General features: G+C 32.4%; 1 protein-coding gene across 1 annotated transcript in view; it reads right to left on the bottom strand.

Moving 5' to 3' along the window:
* LOC111064433 (SPARC) overlaps positions 1–20,650 on the bottom strand; it is a 34,246-nt gene extending 13,596 nt beyond the window's left edge. Inside the window, exons 1-2 of the mRNA XM_039420352.1 lie at positions 20,310–20,650; positions 539–629 (exon numbers count right to left, since the gene is read on the bottom strand). Coding sequence (XP_039276286.1) covers positions 539–616 — 78 coding nt within the window. The 5' untranslated portion in view covers positions 617–629; positions 20,310–20,650. The remainder of the gene's footprint in view (positions 1–538; positions 630–20,309) is intronic.
* Between the last annotated feature and the right edge of the window lie 246 nt (positions 20,651–20,896).

Here is a 20,896-nt window from a genome sequence, read left to right on the forward strand (position 1 = left end):
CGTTTTGTTTGTCATATAATCAATTATTATGAGTATATATGAGTATATATGAGTATATAAATGTCTGTCATGAGTATAGTCTAGTATTTACGATAACGTCTTTATTGGAAATTGTCTCATGTGAAGTTTCAGTCTTATAAACATGTATTATTTAAAATGTCTTAGTCTTGAAAGTTTTGAAGTCTTGTCAATAAAAGAGGGGAGCAGTGTAGTGTTGGGCATCCTGCTCATGACGTCAGAAAAGCAATGGAGTGAAGTCTTTGTATTAAGCCAGTCGGGCTTTTTGTTCTAATTGATTGAGAACAAATCAATTTTTTAATCTTACAAAAATTTGACTGCCCAAGATTCGAATCATGATTTTTGATATTATCGATGAGAAAAAATCAATTAGATATTAGAGTTTAGATATTTGAGTTTACAAACTCAATTCTCTCCAAGTGAAATAAAAATAGAAAAGTGAGAATTATGAATCTATAAATAAATAAATCAATAAATTCATTGTATGATTCAATAAAAGAATCAATGATAGCCTACTCACAATTTTTTCAGAAGATGTGACATCAATTAAAAGAAAGCACGCCAGCAATGCGAAAAGCAAGTAAGCTTTTCTTTCCATTATGATGGAGAACCTGTGAACAATAAATTAAAAATCAAGAGATTAGGCCTAGCTATATTTTTTATACAACCTATTTTTGGACAATTTCTATCTAAATTTGGGAAAGGAACAGTTTTGGGCTTTAAGCCGATTGTTCCTTTGCCAATCCCCTACAATATTTCCTTAATAGAAATTAGGAAACAATATTGTATTTGATTTTTGGAATGCATTTGATTGTTTAATTATTTTTTTTGAATAAAGAAAGAAAGAAAGAATAAAGAATCATTCATAGTTGAGAATGATATTGTAACCTATGTATCAATGTATGAGTAAATAAATAAATAAATTAAATTTGTACATTTGTATATTTGGTGGAATGAAAACCAGTACAACTACCGTATTTATTAATACCCATTCAGACAAAAATTATTTATCAATTATCAAGTTAAATGCTGTAAACCAGCATAAACCAATAAACTCAGACTTCATGGTTATGGGGGCTCTGCATTGAAATGGATAACTTCGTATATGACAAACAGGTATCAAGTCACAGAGATTCTACATGAAACTAAAAATAAAATAAAATTCACACGATCAAAGCCTAAATTAATTGTTTCTGGGGTCCCTCAGGGTTCTATTCTGGGCTCCTTGTTGTTCTTGATCTATGTGAATGATGTTGCAGGGTCGGTTCCCATTGAGAATCTGTATGTTTTTGCAGATGATACGACTCTGGTGACAAGGAGCCAAGACTTGAGAAAATTGGAAATTGAATCCTATGTTAAGATGACTAGTCTGTGCCAATATTTTGCAAATAATAAATTGATGTTGAATGCCTCGAAAACAAATTATATGTGTCTACAAACGCATCACAGTAGGAGGTTAAGACACAATGAAACAACTAAATTATTCATTGGAGAGTCGGAATTGGTGATCAAGAGCTCAACGGACTTCTTAGGAGTGAAACTGGAGGAAGGGCTGAGTTGGGGGGAACAATTGGATAAGATTGAAAGTAAAATAGCGAGTGGAATTTTAGTCTTAAGGAATTTGAGTAAATTAAATAATAAGCCTCTATTGAAGTCGGTCTATCATTGCTTGGTAGAGTCACATATTACATATTCAGTGGCCCTATGGGGAGCTAGAGAGAGTAACCTTCAGCAAATTTTCATTTGTCAAAAGAAAGCATAGCGCACTATGTTGAGGTTGCATCCACAAACACATTGTAGGGACTATTTTATTGAAATGGAGATTCTCAGTGTTCCCTGTCTCTATATTTTGGAAATGTGTGTATATATTAGAAGGTGTTCACTACAGACTATTAATAAGACGCACGAATATAATACACGGCATAAGAGTACCTTCTCGGACTTTGTATGAAGAAAAACCCAGTTATATTGGTAGAAAGATTTACCAAGTACTACCAATTCGGTTTGGGGGAAATATTAATGATAAAGGAGTTTAAACGAAGTTTGAAATTATTTCTAAAGGAGGAGTGCTTTTATAGTCTGAAGGACTATTTTGACTACTGTAATAGAGTCAAAGACAAATAGTAATTATATACTAGATATAAATTTTATGAAAAATATGTATGGTGTCTGGCTTTTTGCTAGCACTTTGACTTGTCTGACGCCGTTGAGGCCAATCAGACGTAATATATATCTATATCTATCTATCTATTATAAAATTGAATTATCAAAATAAGAGAATTAAAAAATTAAGGCTCGGTTGCATAAAAGCCTGTTAAATTTTAATCATGATTAAAACGTTGCTTTCAACATTTTTTTGGCAGAGTAAAATGTAATGACATTATTTTACTCTTCATAGTTCTATATATTTGAATATTGTCTAAAAATGGAATCTATTACTGGAACTTTACTTTTCATCTTCTTCTTATTCTGTCTTCTTCCTCATCTTCTTTTCCTCCGTTTTTCTTCTTCTCCGTTTTTTTCTTCTTCTTCTTCTCCTCATTCTTATCTTTCTCCTTCTCCTCCTCATTCTTCTTCTCCTCCTCTACCTCCTTCTATTTTATCTTCTTCTTCATCTTCTTCGTCTTCCTCCTCTAATTCTCCTTCTTGTTCATCATATAATTATTATGTGAATGACTTCATCGCCAAGAACAGGGAGCGGACCCTCCCGGCATTTGGCGGACTATTGGTTCAAAATAGTTTATGCATTTGGCGCTGATGTAATAACAATCATTTAGCAGTTTGAAGCAAACATTTCCATGCTATAGCTTGAAGCTTTTTGCGAGAAGGCGTGTCGACATAATATCCAGCTCCTAAAAGGGAAACTTACATCTACTAGCATCACAGTCTTATGGTTTCATTATTGTTGTTCTCATCAGAATAATATCATAATCTGAAATCTGAAGCATATTATTTCTATGATAAATATTATTTCCGCAGCAGATGGTTAGACTTGACCATTGTGAATTCGTATGGCTTTTGTTGGTGAGGAGTCCCTTGCGGGAAGGTCCCACCGCCTGAATATATAATTTATTGAATTCAAATCTTGAATTCAAATTTATTTGTTCTATGTACAAATTCATACATTCAGTCATAATATTTGGGGACCGCAAGCTTCGCCCGTTATTTATTTATTGATAAACAGAACACAATTCTTCAAAATGATTGGAAGGTGGGAAGGTCCCACCGCCTGAATTTATAATTTATTGAATTCAAATTTATTTGTTCTATGTACAAATTCATACATTCAGTCATAATATTTGGGGACCGCAAGCTTCGCCCGTTATTTATTTATTGATAAACAGAACACAATTCTTCAAAATGATTGGGGAAGGACAAACAGGCACAGCCCAAAACTGTTACTTCCCGAATTTTCATTTATACACTATAAATGGTCCAAAAAGTAGGTTATGTAAAGTAACAGTAAAGTAAAAACAAAAGTAAAAACAAAAATAGATTAAACCAAATTGAATAACAAAATAACACGCACTAATCACTTAGAGCTGTAAAAAAATGATTAACTTTGAATATTATGATATACTCTAATTTAGAGTGATGAACCATGTCATATCAACAAATCAGATTATTTTGATAAAATTTCTAGATAATATTTCTTGCGAGATACGGTAAGCTGATTGAATGATTACACAGCTGATCTCCCACACAGGCACACGCATCTTCTGTTATCGACAGACGACGAAATTATACAGACATCTGTTCTTCCAAGGATGAATTATTTTTTATGTCCTTCAGCGAGTTTTCCCAGGGATGAGACCTAGTGCAATCGAATTTTTATATCATAAACCTACCATGTTCCAAATTTCGTGAAAATAGTTAGAGCCGTTTTCGAGATCCGTTGAACATAAATAACCAGATATAAAAAATTAAAAAGACATACAGAAAGCTCGCTTAATATCTATATATATATATATAAAAGCAAAATGGCACTCACTCACTGACTGACTGACTGACTGACTGACTCACTCACTCACTCACTCACTCGCAGAACTAAAAATCTACCGTACCAAAAAACGTTCAAATTTGGTAGGTATGTTCAGTTGGCCCTTTAGAAGCGCATCAAGAAATCTTTTGGCAATATTTTAACTCTAAGGGTTGTTTTTAAGGGGTTTAAAGTTCGTCTTTTAGCATGTATATTCTTCTTCTCCCAATCTCTTAATAATTGTAATTGAAATTTCCATATCATATGTTACTATAGAACTATAATCTAGATAGAGTACCTCTTCGAAACAGTTGTTAACTGGCAACTAAATTAATAATTTTGTCAGGTTGGCATTAAGTTGAGTTGACTTTGTTAGGTTGGCACCAAGTTGAAGATTTAAATGCATTTATCGCGGAAAAATTGATTGGGCACTGCTACTTCAATCCTGGGAATATTATATTACTAGCCGTCACGCTCGCTTCGCTCGCCATATCCGTTTAGCCAGATGTTTAGTCTGGACCCCCGACTGGATTGTCCTAACATATGATAAAAATGCTCAAATGAAAAATGCAGGCGAGCGAAGCGAGCCTGCTGATCTCATTCTTGGGCGATCCAGTCGGGGGTCCAGGGGGCGGAGCCCCCTGGCTAGACTGATATGGCGAGCGAAGCGAGCCTGACGGCTAGTAATAGGATATAAATAAAAATTAAAATACAAGTACCACTCTTTTTAAAATTGTTTATCACAACATGTTTCGGCTATATGTTGTCATATTATCAAGTGATTGGAAAATAAATAAAATGACATCAAATAAATACTATAGTATTTTTATAGTTTGAAGCTTGCAATAGTATTTATTGAATGTCATTTTACTAATTTTCCAATCACTTGATAATGGCATCATATAGCTGAAAAATGTTGTGACTGAACAATTTTAAATGGGTACCTACTTAAGCTGGGTTTACAACAGTTAAGTTGTTAACAAAATGTTTATTTTTTCGTCTTTATAGATTGTATTAGATTGAACATAACTTATCATACACATGATGATCATAATGTGTTTGTCAAGCTCCGTTTAATCTAATAGAATCTAGAAGGACGGAGAAATACTAAACATTTTGTTAATAGCTTTGGTGTAAACGCAGCTTTAGATTATATTTTTATTTATATTCAAGAGTAGCCCTGGAGAAAAAAGAGTCGATACAGTCACCATAATATTTACAAGAATAAATTTATCAATTGTACAAAATAACTTAAAAGCTCACAAGACTATTCATTTATTTAGCACGGTCAGTGCTTTATTGTAAAAAATAATAAATAAATAAATTCATGGACAATATATACAATTCAGGTGACAACAACAGGAATTCGCTCAAAACTGCTTTCAACCTTAATTTAAAATGAACGTCCAGAGGTTATGTAGAGTTCATAATTCGATTAACACACAAATTATCTATTATCTGATGTCTTAGTTAATATCTTTTTTGTGGGAAGGTGGAAAGAATAAGGATCATTTCCTGAGAAATGTATGAGAAAACCACTGCCACGTCATAATGGCAGTGGAGAAAGGTAGAAGAGCGTTGCCGATTCTCAGCCTTGCCACTGCCTTCTATAGAGGATTGATTGATTGATTCTTTATTGATTCAAAGAACAAGTACATCATCAAAAATGATAGGTAGGGAGAGAGAAAATAAGGTAACCTTGTGCTATTCCTCTCCCAAATTTAGATAAGGTTACACATAGTCCGAAATAGGTTAAGTCTTGTAGTTGTTCCTTTGACCAGATACAGTATAAAAGATTAGACCATTCTATATCTGATCTAGTTGTTCACTTTAGAAAAATTTCAGTTTTTAGTTATTTTCACAAAGTAAATTTTTAAATTTAGATGCTTCAAAACCAAACATAGAAGAAAAATTTCACTTTATTATCACTAAAATAGAAAAAATTCGCTTATTAAAGAAATTATTTTGAAGGACTAAAAAAAACTTAATTCACTGCGTAGACCTATCTCCCGTATATAACAACTTGGAACATTTTTTTTGGTAGGGAAAAGCAAAGGATCTAATCATTTTCTGAGAAGTGGGTGAGGAGAACTCTGGTTATTTTTCTGAAGTGTTTAGTAGGCTACCTAATTATAGAAAATTACTGTTCACAGCTTGAAAATTAGCATTCCAATACCCAGTTCAAAAAAAAAAAATTCGTGAACTGAAAGAAAAATAAGTGTACCGTAGTTGTCACACTTACTTATAATAAATTTATTTGTATATAAATGTGAATAAATGTTCATTCATATTCTTGTTTGAATGAAAAATTGTAAATTGTTGTTTGATTGCCAGAAGTATGCCTACCAGCAAAATTTATAAAATTCCCCAGTTTTTTAAATAATTATATTCTTGTAAATCCATTTATTATTCCACTATTAAAAATAGTTGTGCAGTTAAACTATAGTTTCACTATAGTGAGGTCCACGTTATAATGGCAGTGAAGAAAGATAGCAGAACAACGTTGCTGATCCTCTGTCTTGTCAATGCCTTCTATACACGGTAGCTGATACAGGTTTATTGATGTAATATTAACTGTTCATTCTCGTTTAAAATGAACAATTATATTTTATGAAGCTAGAAATTATACTTTTCAATAATTTCATAATGAATTTTCATAATTAAGATGTTCATTCTCGTTTAAATCAATTATAATATAATCAATCAATCAGTTATAATCAACAAAACGATAAACAATAAATCAATCAGTTGTAATCAATTATATTTTATTATGCTTGAAATTATACTTTTCAATAATTTCATAATGAATTTTTATAATTAGGATGAAATATTTTGTCAATTACTTATCAATACTACATTGTTAAAAGAAGATCTGGCAACAGAGCAAAAGCGAGAAAGAGATAGCGTTATCCGCTTCGTTGAATGGTAGACAAGGATAGCAATACCATTGCTGAACAAACAATGCCATTATAACGTGGATCTCACTATAATAATATTTATAATTTTCATGGAAATTATCCTCTAGTGTTTAGTTTATCTGGTGTGCAGTATTTAATCTAGCTATACAGATTATATGTGCTAGTATTAAGTTATGTATTTTATACTTTAAGTTTCAAACTTTGTAACTATCATTTAGGATAAATAAATTTGATTTGATTGATTGATATACCCTACATCTTAGATATGATACATTTGTATATGAGATCAGGTTCAAACTTTTTGCGAATGTAGAGGGCTGATAATGTGGATATCGGGGCACCGAGCTTGGCTCGTTATTTATTTATTGACTTTTGTTGATAAACCAAACACAATTCTCTAAAATGATTGGGGAAGTACTAACAGGCACAGCCCAAAACTGTTTCTTCCCCGAATTTTGATTTATACACTATAAATAGTCCAGTAAGTAGGTTATGTTCCATACACTTGAATTCAGGTTCAATTTTCTGTTCAAACATTTAAAAACAAAAATATTATAATTTAGATTAATCCAAATTGAATAACAAAATAACACTCACTAATCACTTTTATTTTTTTTATTCAATACGGTTGCTTTTTAAGAAATTATCCTATAGCAGGATATCCTCACTAATCACTTGGAATTGTTAAATAATGACCAACTTTGAAAATTATGTTATACTCTAGTTTAGGAGGATTATCATGCCATGTCAACAAATCAGATTATGTTGATCAAATCGATTAAAAATTGTCTAGCTAGATAAAATTTCTCGCTGATTGATTATGATTACACAGCTGGAAATAGATCTGTCTCTCTCCCACACAGACACACGCATCTTCTGTTATCGAGAGACGACGAAATTATCATATGTTTTCCAAGGATAGATTATCCTTTAATGTCGTTCAGCGAGTTTTCCAAAGAATGAGACTTAGTGCAATCGAATCTTTATATCATAAACCTGCTATGTTCCAAAATTTCGTAGAAATCGTTAGAGCCGTTTTCGAGATCCGTAAAAACATAAATACTGTAACCAGATATAAAAATAGCCAGATATAAAAATAACCAGATATAAAAATAACCAGTTATAAAAATAAAAAGATATATAGATACAGAAATTGCTCGCTTAATATAATAGGATAATAGAGAGAACCACCCCATCACTTTCTTTCACAATTAGAACATGTCAGGAAACGGTCAATGTCCTTCAAACTTCACTTGATTGTTGATTATTGCGTTTCCAATTGCCATGTTAATGTTCTTCAACGGAATAAAACCATTCTTATTCCTTTTCTTGAGATTGCTGCTTCGTTCAAGTAATGGATTCCGTTCATTAGCTTGCGGGTCCAGCAATTTAATCTTTCAGACATATTCAAATGCGGAACAATCAATCTTCATATTTTCTTCTTTGTAACTTACACTAGAGTGAGGTCGACGTTATAATGGCAGTATTCGATTAACATTGGTGTTGCTATCCTTGTCTATCATTCGTCAAAGCAGATAGTGCTATCCTTCTCCAGCACGCAAGGTTGCCAGATCGTTTTTAACAATGTATAGAAATATATATGTGATACATTCTGTGATTCATTTAGAGTATAACATAAACCTTAAAACTTCAAAATTTTCAAATCATTATTCCTGGACCGAAAATCAAGTGACGAAGCAGTTTGATTACATAACCTTAACTTTTCTACAACATTATTTTATCAAAATTTTTGGAGAGAAATAGTACAGGCTCAGCCTAGTTTTCCTCCAATGTCTTAATAATTGTATTATGATTGTAGTGTTTTATACAATAAATAAATGAATGAATGAAAAAAATATATATTAACTTGTAGTTCTGTGAACAGTAGACCTCATGCAGTATTCTCATCCACAAGTACCCGATTTAAACTATAGACCTTATGGAAATACAGCAATAGACTGGCTTCTCCACACATCTGTGTAATCACTTGTCAGCTGATTTATGATGAATAATTCTATAGTCTGATTTTTACTCTAATATTGACGTATGAAGGAGGCTCCTTTTTCCTTTTATATTATCCTTGAAATGCAAAATTTCCAAAAACCTTGTATATATACGTCGACGCGTATATATTAGGTTAAAAAAGGAACATACCTGTCAAATTTCATGAAAATCTATTACCGCGTTTCGCCGTAAATGCGCAACATATAAATATTCAAACATTTAAACATTAAGAGAGATGCCAAACCGTCGACTTGAATCTTAGACCTCACTTCGCTCGGTCAATTAACAAACAAAATATTTAATCTCGATTTTTTAAAAAATATAATATTTAAATATCTGTTCTATTTTTGGTTTCGAAGAATCTAAATTTGAAAATCTACTATGTGAACATATTTAATGACTGTAAATTCTGTGAGGTGAAGAACTACAAGACTAAACCTATTTCGGACTATGTGCAACCTTATCCAAATTCGGGAGAGGAATAGCACAAGGTTACCTTATTTTTTCTCTTCCTATCATTTTGATGATGTACTTATTGTATCAATGAATGAATAAATAAAGAATAATTAATCATTGAAAAATTGTTCTTCTTGGTGAATAAAATATAACTGATTATTTTAAACAAGATGACCATTTCATAATTTATAGAAGATGTGTCAGCCTGACCTGTCTTATAAACCTTTACTGGAGTCCTCAGGATGTAATTTTTTTAAAGGCAGTGGCTAGGCAGAGAATCGACAACGCAGTTCTCCTATCTCTCTCCTTTGACATCATAACAAGAACCTTACTATCCTATACTATTAAACGAGCAATTTCAGTTTATATGTTTATATATCTGTATGTGACCGGACACCGGATCTCGAAAACGGGTCTAACGATTTTCACGAAATTTTGAACGAAGTAGGTTTATGATATGAAAATTCGATTGCACTAGGTCTCAACCCTGGGGATAACTCGCTGAAGGATATTAAAAGGATAAATACGTCCTTGGAAAAACAGCTGGAAATTATGTCATCTGTCGATACCGTACTGTAATGGAAGTGAGTGAACGAGTGCATGTGTGGGATCATTCAGCTGATCTCACGAGAAGAAAAATTCAGCAAGAAAAACTTATTTTCGTTTATTTCTCTTTTTTTAGAAAACATGTTTATTTCAGAAAGTCCAAAATAGTAACTAGATGCTGTTAGTGTAGAATAGTACCATAGAGAAACAATAGCGTAAGTAGATATCCCATGGTATAGGGAATTTATGTCGCAACTTTTACTGTTATCTCAAGCCGATTACTGTCGATTATTGTAAATTTTTACTGTTTTGTTGGCGTGATAGTGTATGAACGGCACAATTTGAGAGACTACAAGCGTCACACAGCTGCATAGGAAAGAACTGGTACGTGAACTATCGGCTTGGGATAACAGTAAAAGTTGCGACATAAACGCCCTATACCATGGGATATCTACTTATGCTATCGTTTCTCTATGATAGTACCTACATAGTTTATTAACAAATATTGTAGCAAACATAGTATATCATTCTAAATCGAATTCATAGTAAATCTATTTGTAATAATTGATAATGTGCTTGTTTTTTGAAGTGTGAATAAATTGTTATTTTGATGAGTGATAGTAGCTTAACCTATAGATTTTGATTGGGACTGTAGTATAAATTTGAAAAGGGACAGTTTTGGGCATAAGCTTCTTGTGCCTCCTCATATAACTGTAAAAATAATTGTACAACTGAGAAAATGAATAAAATATAAACTATAAATTCAATCTTTCGTTTCAAATTTTCTATGCTTTTACACTCCAAAGCAAAGCTCGGTCCCCCGATATTAGTCTCTATATATGAACTTGTTACTGAGCTAAAAACGGAGCATTCTAAAAAGACCAAGGGGTATTACAGTGAAACAAAACAGAAGCTTGCAAAATAAAACCAAGCTTCACATGAAACCCAGCTCAAATCTTTTCCAGCTTTCAATAGATGTTTATTGTTTGCAACGACAGAAATAGCAGGCTATTGGAAATGAGCATGGATATCTAGGCGCGCATGTATGCTAAAGGCACACTGCTTCAATGTGGAGGCACTAAATCTCGGAATAGATTTTCATTTAATGTTTAAAAAAGCATTTGCTTTGGTGCTGCTTGTTTGATCCTTGCAGCCCAGTTTGGACTGAGAAGAATGGGTTCTTTTCATGAAATGCTGTGCCTTGAACGATAAATATAGATAAGTAAGCATCAGTAACTGATATAAACCATCATAGTTTTGATTTATGTAGAAACATCACAGATGTAACACTATATCTGCAATCGTGTAAATGATTATATTCTGAGAAGTCGGCTATAATAATCAACAATTCATCATCGTCGATGAACTATCATTTAACTTCAATGAGAAGTATAGATCATAGAATGAAGTAATGTAAAGGAAAGAATTGGCTTATACACGTGCGGGATGGGAAATTCACGAATGACGCATCATCACGTCTCAACTACTGGACACATTAACTTGAAATTTTGCATATAGATTCTTAATTTACCGAGGATGGTTATATGCCTGTTTCAAATTCTTCAATATTTCTGTAGGTCAAGCTTCTAGTTTAGACGCTTGTGGATCACGGGTAACCTGCTAATAATCAATCATCAATCAATCATTAATTAAATTAATCAATCATCATCAGTAATCAATTCATCATCATCATCATCATCACCATCTTCATAAAATGGAATGACTTTTCTATTAGTCAATTTGATGGCGAGGCGAAGCTTGGACAGTAATGTCCACTCTACCACTCATCGATGACCTATCATTCAATATTTCCAATGTAATAAAATATTTCCAAGTACAAGATCTTTATAAAAAATCCAAGATCTGCTTGAAAGATACGATAATATACCCCTATATACAGTGAAATATTGATGGTTACTAAATTTAATATTGTAGCTCATGAAACAGATCATAAACTAGTAGTTCTGTGAACAGTGGACCTCACGCAGTAATCTCATTCACTAGTACCTGATTGAAACTATAGACATTATGGAAATACAGCAATAGACTGGCTTCTCCACACATCTGTGTAATCACTTGTCAGCTGTTTTATGATGAATAGTTCTATAGTCTGATTTTTACTCTAATATTGACGTATGAAGGTGGCTCCTTTTTCCTTTTATATTATCCTTGAAATGCAAAATTTCCAAAAACCTTGTATATACGTCGACGCGCAATTAAAAACGGAACATACCTGTCAAATTTCATGAAAATCTATTACCGCGTTTCGCCGTAAATGTGCAAAATTTAAACATTAAGAGAAATGCCAAACCGTCAACTTGAATCTTAGACCTCACTACGCTCACTCGGTCAATGAAATGAGAAGCTCATCATGAAATGAGATCATAAACTGTCGACAAAATAACAAAGGAGTCATTGAAAAGTGTAGGAATATTAAGATAGTATAAACGTTCATATCACTATTTAATGCAATATCCGTTGAAATATTTCCTGCAAAACTGATAAACGGAAGCACTTGTGATATCATAATGCAAACTACTACGATTTATAATTTTTTTTGAATTGCTATTGCGGAACTTCTCAATAATTTAAAAAAGAGAGTTTTCATTTCTATCACACCCACAATTTTTTATTGATTTTGGTGACAGAACTGTACTTCTTCAGCTGAAAATATGTTGATTTCAACACAAAAAGTCCAGTTAAAAAATTTAATTATTGTGGATGTGAAAAAAATTAAAACTGTGCTGTTTCAATTATTGAGAAGTTCTAGAATATCACTTATCTATTATTGCCTTCTATAGACGGTAGCTGATACAGGTTTATTGATGTAATATTAACGGTTCATTCTGGTTTAAAATAATCAATTTATATTTTACTAAGCAAGAAACTATATTTTTCTATAATTTCATAATGAATTTTCATAATTAAGATGAAATATTTTGTTAATTAATTATTAATTCTACATTGTTGAAAGACAATCTGGCAACAGAGCAAAGCGAGATAGCTATCAGCTTTGTTGAATGATAGACAAGGATAGCAATACCATTGCTAATCAAACACTGCCATTATAACGTGGACCTCAAGATCAGTATAGTCAGGTCCATGTTATAATGTCAGTATTTGATCAACTTTTGTTTTGCTATCCTTGTCTATCATTCTACAAAGCCGGTGGTACTATCCTTTTCTGGGTCCACAACAATGCAAATTATGTTTTTGACAGTGTAGAAATATAATTAATTAATGCAGAGAATCGGCATCGCTATTCTTCTATCTTTATCCACTGCCATTATAAAGTGGACCTCACTATAACTCTGTCTCTATCTCTCTACCACTTCCCCCCTCACACTGTTTCTCTTTTTATTAGTGTAGGCGCTGCCCAAGTTCCGTTCTAAACAAGGACATCAATGATGCCGACAAAGACAGACCTAGCCACATTATAGGGCTTCCAAAAGAGAGCAGATCATACTGCGTTCTTGTTTATAACCATTATATATATAGTTACAACATAGTTATAGCTTCACCATAGAATATAACAGTTAGAATCTAAACCACAGAACGTTGTACAACATTAGACCCACGCAAATAGTAACGACTTATCTTTCACAGCATAAAGGGAAGTAGGCCGGCCAGTGATCTATGACATTATGACTCCCGATAAACTCTTCAATGAATAAAAATACTGTTCTATACTGGATACTAGTTTCTCAGAATTTAATATCTAACACAGTTTTTCAACGATTAGACAGCACTACTCAATTTTAAGATATATCTGGTTTGTGCGGGAAGGAAGTGTGAAAAAATGATACTGATTTGATGGAGCATATCTGAGAAATATTACTATTTTAACATCGAAATTTTATGAGAACAAAATGTTTCATGGGAGAGAGGATTTTTCAATAGTATATTTCGCACCTAGAGCAGAACATGAATTTTTTCCGGCTCGAAATCGGTTTTCACGTCCGAGGACTAGAAAAGATTGAGAGCCGGAAAAACATTTTTGCCCGTGGTGCGAACGCTATTTTTCGCCTCACACAAAAATAAACAATATATATATGAGAATAGTTGTTTACTAAGCACTTCCGAAAGCAGAAGTGGAAGGTGATAGCTCTAGCAAATCTGAGGTAATCTAAATATCAGGAAATTGTCCAAGTATTTTTATTATGATTTGTCTAAATAACCTAAAAGATGATGTTCAATTATGTGGGAGTTTGAGTTTATACTTTTTTATTATTTCGAATGACAGTAAGATGATATTATTATAAATGTTTTAATTATTGAATAATGAACACAAATAATGAAAAGTTTTTTGATCAGCTGTTTTTTGATCACCTTTCTTAGTTCCATGTTAGCGGCTGGAAAGGGTACTCTTTCCGGCCTAGGCCGGAGAAAGAAACCTGCTCTGACGTCAGACGAGAGTCGTCTGCAAAGAATGTCTTTCAGATCTACATAGGGACTGGAAAACAGCTGCTTTCTGTGCAGTGTGGCAAAATTATTATAGTGAGGTCGACGTTATAATGGCAGTGTTTGATTAGCAATGGTATTGCTATCCTTGTCTATCATTCAAACTCGAGCGCTATCTCTTTCTCGATTTGCTCTGTTGCCAGATCGTCTTTTAACAAATGTAGAATTAATAATTAACAAAATATTTCATCTTAATTATGTAAATTCATTATGAAATTATTGAAAAATATAATTTCTTGCTTAATAAAATATAATTGATTATTTCAATCGAGAATGAACAGTTAATATTACATCAATAAACCTGTATCAGCTACAGCTCTTAGAAGGCATTGACAAGATAGAGGATCGGCAACGTTGTTCTCCTATCTTTCTCCACTGCCATTATAACGTGGACCTCACTATTAAGAGGCAGAAGATGATTGATTGAGTACTTTATTTATGTAGATTACAATATATACTGGCTTATAACTTATATACAAAAGCTTACAATACAGCAAAGTTTTAGATGAATTTACATAACATAAACTAAAAAAATAATTATTGAACTGTACAATGATATTAAAAAATATCAATTTGGAACAACTATACAAGATAATATGGTAATGCATCTACATAAATTTGCGGAGCTTTGGACATATCAATGTCCATTCTTTGGAAAGAATATAAGATGCAGAGGCAGATGAAGAAGATGTCTTTGTGGAAGACTCATTGGGATATGATGAATAGCAGACAAAATTATTGTGATGCCCTCCTGAAGTATTATTATTTTTATCGGTCCTTATACATATCACCGGTAAAAAGCCGAAAAAATATTATAAGAAATGATCCTATTTCAAGACATGGCCTACTTTCGTATATTGGACCTCTACTGCATTTTTGCCAAACCAGCTATTTTCAAACCGAATTATCACTGCTAATAATAGGCCTATTTTTTACTAGGTACTGTATTTACTGTAACATGCGGGTTGTTGACCTTTCATATTATATTATCATCAGTAAATATGAATATTTTTAACTGCATTTTTGATACTATAGATTCGAATTTTATTCAACTGTCAAGACTCAAAATTCTTAGTTACTGTCAATTGTGAGTGAAGGACTAAATTTCAGAAAAGTGGAATCATAACCGCATTTTGGACTTTTAAAATATTATCTAAATTTGGGAGAGAAATAGAACAAGGAGTACCCTTACTTTTTCTCTCCCATTCAGTGTTTTCTTGTAAAAATTAGAATAATAAATAAATAAAAAATAAATATTGATAACTGTTTTACAGAAGGCCCAATAAATTGAGGCCAGAATGTATTTTTTATTATTGTGTTATTGCTATGTTTAAAATTACTATAGGTATAGTAACTGACAAGTAGGTCTATTTATTTTATGGATTGTTCATTTTCATTGATTAATCTTGAATATTTATGTGTTATTTCTATTACTTAATCATTTTATTTCCAATAAAAAAGGTAGCCATCTTAAAACATTTGAAATTATGATTCAAAGAATCTTTGAAAATCAAAGAATATTTATTTTTTATCTACGAATAAAGTACAATCATCAGTTTTTCTTTGAAACCACCTTACATCATGAAGTTTCATCTTTTAAACTGTGATAATAATTTCAATTCCAATTTTCTATGAACCGATATCCGAAAATGTCTATTCTGACAATCTATTTTTTCTGACAAAAAGAGTGTCCGATGCTAGGGGATAGTAAACTAAATTGTTATATCAATAATAATTATATAATTGGTATTATTGTTATATCTAACTTACATTGATTTTTTTCAAATAAACTACCATAAAATTTTTATGAAAAATGACTTGGAAATAGCATAAGTAGCCGAAACATGTAGTGAAGAAATAATTTAAAAATCTGGTGTGGCGCACTCATACAAATTTCCTTGCCGTTATGATAATTGATCACCTGACGCTAGTGTGCACGCGCATCTCAAGTCTACTTATAAACAAAGATCTGAGCCAGCTGGTGACAGGACAATAAAGCTGGAGACATACGAGGTCTGCTATCTCTTCATAGTGAATCATGAATCTTCATAGAATCAACAGTTGCCAACAGTTTGCAATTGAAATAATAACATTTTCTGGAATTTCGTGCTTATTTTCAATTTTAGGTGAAAATGTTACCGAACATTAATTGTAGAGATTTTCATGCTTAATCTTTTCCACTCAATTTTTTTGTTTGAATTCTATCTTAAGCCTGATAATTGGGAATCTAAAATCGAACTTTGCATAGATGGGGCGGAGCTCCTGAAATTTTTACAGATACGAGACTTGTGGCAGTTGATAGAGCTTATCAATTACTATTTTTGGTATAAATTTAATCGAAATCGTTGGAGCCGTTTTCGAGTAAATCACGAAAAACCCTGTTTTTGACAACATTTTTGCCATTTCAGCCGCCATCTTGAATTGCATTTGATCGAAATTGTTCGTGTCGGATCCTCATACTGTAAGGACCTCAAGTTCCAAATTTCAAGTCATTCCGTTATTGGGAGATGAGATATCGTGTACACAGACGCACATACACTCATACACACACACACACACACCACACACACACCACACACACCACACACACACACACACACCACACACACACACACACACCACACACACACACACACACATACACACCAATACCCAAGAAACACTTTTTGGACTCAGGGGACCTTGAAACGTATAGAAATTTAGAAATTGGGGTACCTTTATTTTTTACGGAAAGCAATACTTTCCTTACCTATGGTAATAGGGCAAGGAAAGTAAAAAGGGTACTGTACCTCAGTTGCATATTTTATTACATTCAAAAGTAGCCAAGCCCTAAAGAAAAATAGACATAACAATTTTCTTTACTTCAAAATTTATACTCTATATATTTTTATTATAATTAGGTAGTTTATCATTATGATTTTGATTGTTTTTTATGAATAAGTTTCTATTTCAAATTGATTTATCTTTATAACATTTGTATTGAGTAACTTGTGCTGAGGAGTTTTGGGTTTTACCTGTATATTCCTCCACATATTTATGATGTATCTAAATATATAAATAAATATAAATGGGACAGTTTTGGGCATAAGCCTGTTTGTATGCCTTCTCATATAAGTGTAATGCCTTTATTACTAAATAATAAAATCTGGTGTGGTGCACTCACACGACTTTCCTTGCCATTATGAAAATTGATCAACTGACGCTAGTGTTCCCGCGCATCTCAAGTCTACTTTTCTAAGATCTGAGCCAGTTGGTGACAGGACAATAGCGCTGCAGACACACGAAGTCTGCTATCTCTTCATAGTGGATGATTTAATAGAATCAACATTTGCCAACAGTTTGCAATTGAATAATCTTATTTTCTCGAATTTCGAGCTTATTTTCAATTTTAGGTGAAAATGTTACTAAAAATTAATTGTAGAGATTTTCATGCTTGATCTTTTCGACTTGAAATTTTTCGTTTAAATTGTATCTGAAGCCTGATAATTGGAAATCTAAAATCAAACTTTGCATAGATGGGGCGGAGCTCCTGAAATTTTTACAGATATGAGACTTGTGGCAGTTGATAGAGCTTATCAATTACTATTTTTGGCATAAATTTAATCGAAATCGTTGGAGCCGTTTTCGAGAAAATCACGAAAAACCCTGTTTTTGACAATATTTTTGCCATTTCAGCCGCCATCTTGAATTGCATTTGATCAAAATTGTTCGTGTCGGATCCTCATACTGTAAGGACCTTAAGTTCCAAATTTCAAGTCATTCCGTTAATTGGGAGATGAGATATCGTGTACACAGACGCACATACACTCATACACACTCACACACACACACACACACACACACACACACACACACACACACACACACACACACACACACACACACACACACACACACACCAATACCCAAGAAACACTTTTTTGGACTAAGGGGACCTTGAAACGTATAGAAATTTAGAAATTGGGGTACCTTAATTTTTTTCGGAAAGCAATACTTTCCTTACCTACGGTAATAGGGCAAGGAAAGTAAAAAGGGTACTGTACCTCAGTTGCATATTTTTATTCACATTCAAAAGTAGCCTAGCCCTGAAGAAAAATAGACATAACAATTTTCTTTACTTCAAAATTTATACTCTATATATGTTTATAATAATTAGTTAGTTTATCATTATGATTTTGATTGTTTTTATTTCAAGTTGATTTATCTTTATAACATTTGTATTGAGTAACTTGTGTTGAGGAGTTTTGGGTTTTACCTGTATATTCCTCCACATATTTATGTATCTAAATAAATAAATAAATATAAATGGGACAGTTTTGGGCATAAGCCTGTTTGTATGCCTTCTCATATAAGTGTAATGCCTTCATTACTAAATAAATAAATCACAGCAGAAAAATTGGAAGAAATTTTTAAGAGAAAACAACAACTTATATTTATATGAACTTAAATTATATTTAAGTTCATATTAAGTTCATATTAAGTTCATTTAATATTGTTATATTTATATAACAACTTAATTTATATTAATATAACTATTATTGTCTTATAACAACAGAAGTAACCGTTACACATCTTTAGAGACAGTAAAAATTAAGGCTGTGCAAAGGCTAAAAATAAACTTTCTACTGGTGATATTTTTTCAAAGTTTTTCGATTTGTATATTATTAAGCTATCAAAATGAGAAAGTTTTCCCAGGAAAACATTTTTCTTTCGATCATTACTTTTTTGAGATATGAGCGCCTAAAGTTTAAATTTTTGGTACAGAACATTTAAAATTCGGTAAGAGGTAAATCCATGAGATGTGAAGGATAAATTCTTCATGGTAAGTTATTGTTGATCTAGTAAAACAAAAATTCTCCAAAAATATGAATTTTTGAGAAAGTTATTCGATTTATCAAAAATAACTCAACTAAAAGTTATTTTTATTAAATTGATTAACTTTCTGAAAATTGATATTTTCAGAAAATTTTTGTTTTACTATTTCAACAATTCCATCCTCTAATGCCCGGTTGCAGAGTCCACATATAACTCTACCCATAGCTATGTAAGACAAACTAAAATCATACACATAAACTGTTGGCCGTTGCTTAATCTCATGGATTATCTCTTACCGAATTTTAAATGTTCTTTCCCAAAAAATTAAACTTTGGGTGCTCATATCTCAAAAAGTAATGATCTGGAAAAAATTCTTTCCTGAGAAAACTTGTTAATTTTGATAGCTTGATGCGATATACAAATCTAAAAACTTTGAAAAATATCACCAGTAGAAAGTTTATTTTTAGCCTTTGCACAGCTTTAAATAAAATATTATCTATCACTACAGTAAATAATGTGTTAACTTACTTGAACACAACAGAAAAATTTTAAAGAGTCAAAAACAGCTTGCATTTATATCAGTGATCAAAAATAACTATTAGTCTGACAACAGAAGTAGGTAATCGATTCTAATCTTAGGAGACAGTAAAAGTTAAATAAATTATTATCTACTAAACTAATAGATGTTTCAAATAAACCAACTCAAGTTTATATGAGTGAGCAATAACTATCTGTTTGATAAAAATACATGACCGATCTTCATCTTAGGTAACAGTAAAAGTTAAATAAATTATTAATTATTATTAAACGAAATTCCAATTAAATGCTGTAAATCACCCCGAAGACTTCTGCTACTGCAAAAATTGACAACAGGGTAGACAGCTAGATGGAAATTCGATGAGCACTACTATACAAAAATTATTTGTCAGCCCAGGAATAAATAAATTATTATCTACTAATCTAATAGATGTTTCAAAAACCAACTCAAGTTTAAATGAGTGAAGAATAACTGTTTGTTTGACAAAAATATGTGACCGATCCTCATCTTAGGTAACAGTAAAAGTTGAATAAATATTAAACTAATGGATGTTTTAAAATTTAATTAAACTTACCAGCACAGCAGCTGCCTTCACCAACTACTGTCAACTACTGACAACTGACTGTTCTTCTCCTAGAGTCGGTACTCGTGGACTGAGGAATGTCAGTGTTCTGCTCACTGCTCGGCCTGTCTATTCTCTGTTGAATTTGCTTCTCTCACTCCATCCAGCCGCCAGCACTGTCTCTTTCAACTCTGAAGCATCGAAAAACGAAAACCAAGACTTGCGAGTCAAAAGCAAGTTCCGAGAAGAGGGGATGAAGAAGAAGATGAAGAAGAAGAATACGAAGAAGAAGAAGGAGTAGGAGAAGAAGAAGAGAGACTTGTATTGTTCCAGTGGTGGGGAGGAGGTGAATGGAACTGGAGATAACAGAGAGGAATCTTTTTCGTTCTTCTATCTTTTCTCTCTCTCATATTCTCTCATCTTCTTGGGGCGCGGACAGACTGTTCGAAAAATAATCGCCCGCAACGAACCGGAATGATGATTTGCTGATAACCGTGAAATAGGGGAAATCGCTTTGGGTCTTCACACTGTTGATTCTTGGACCAAGCAACTTTTCGATGATTTTACAAAAAATATTATTATTTTTGGTCGTAGAAACA

The sequence above is a fragment of the Nilaparvata lugens genome, chromosome 2 (assembly GCF_014356525.2).
Source record: "Nilaparvata lugens isolate BPH chromosome 2, ASM1435652v1, whole genome shotgun sequence".
Lineage (NCBI taxonomy): Eukaryota > Metazoa > Arthropoda > Insecta > Hemiptera > Delphacidae > Nilaparvata > Nilaparvata lugens.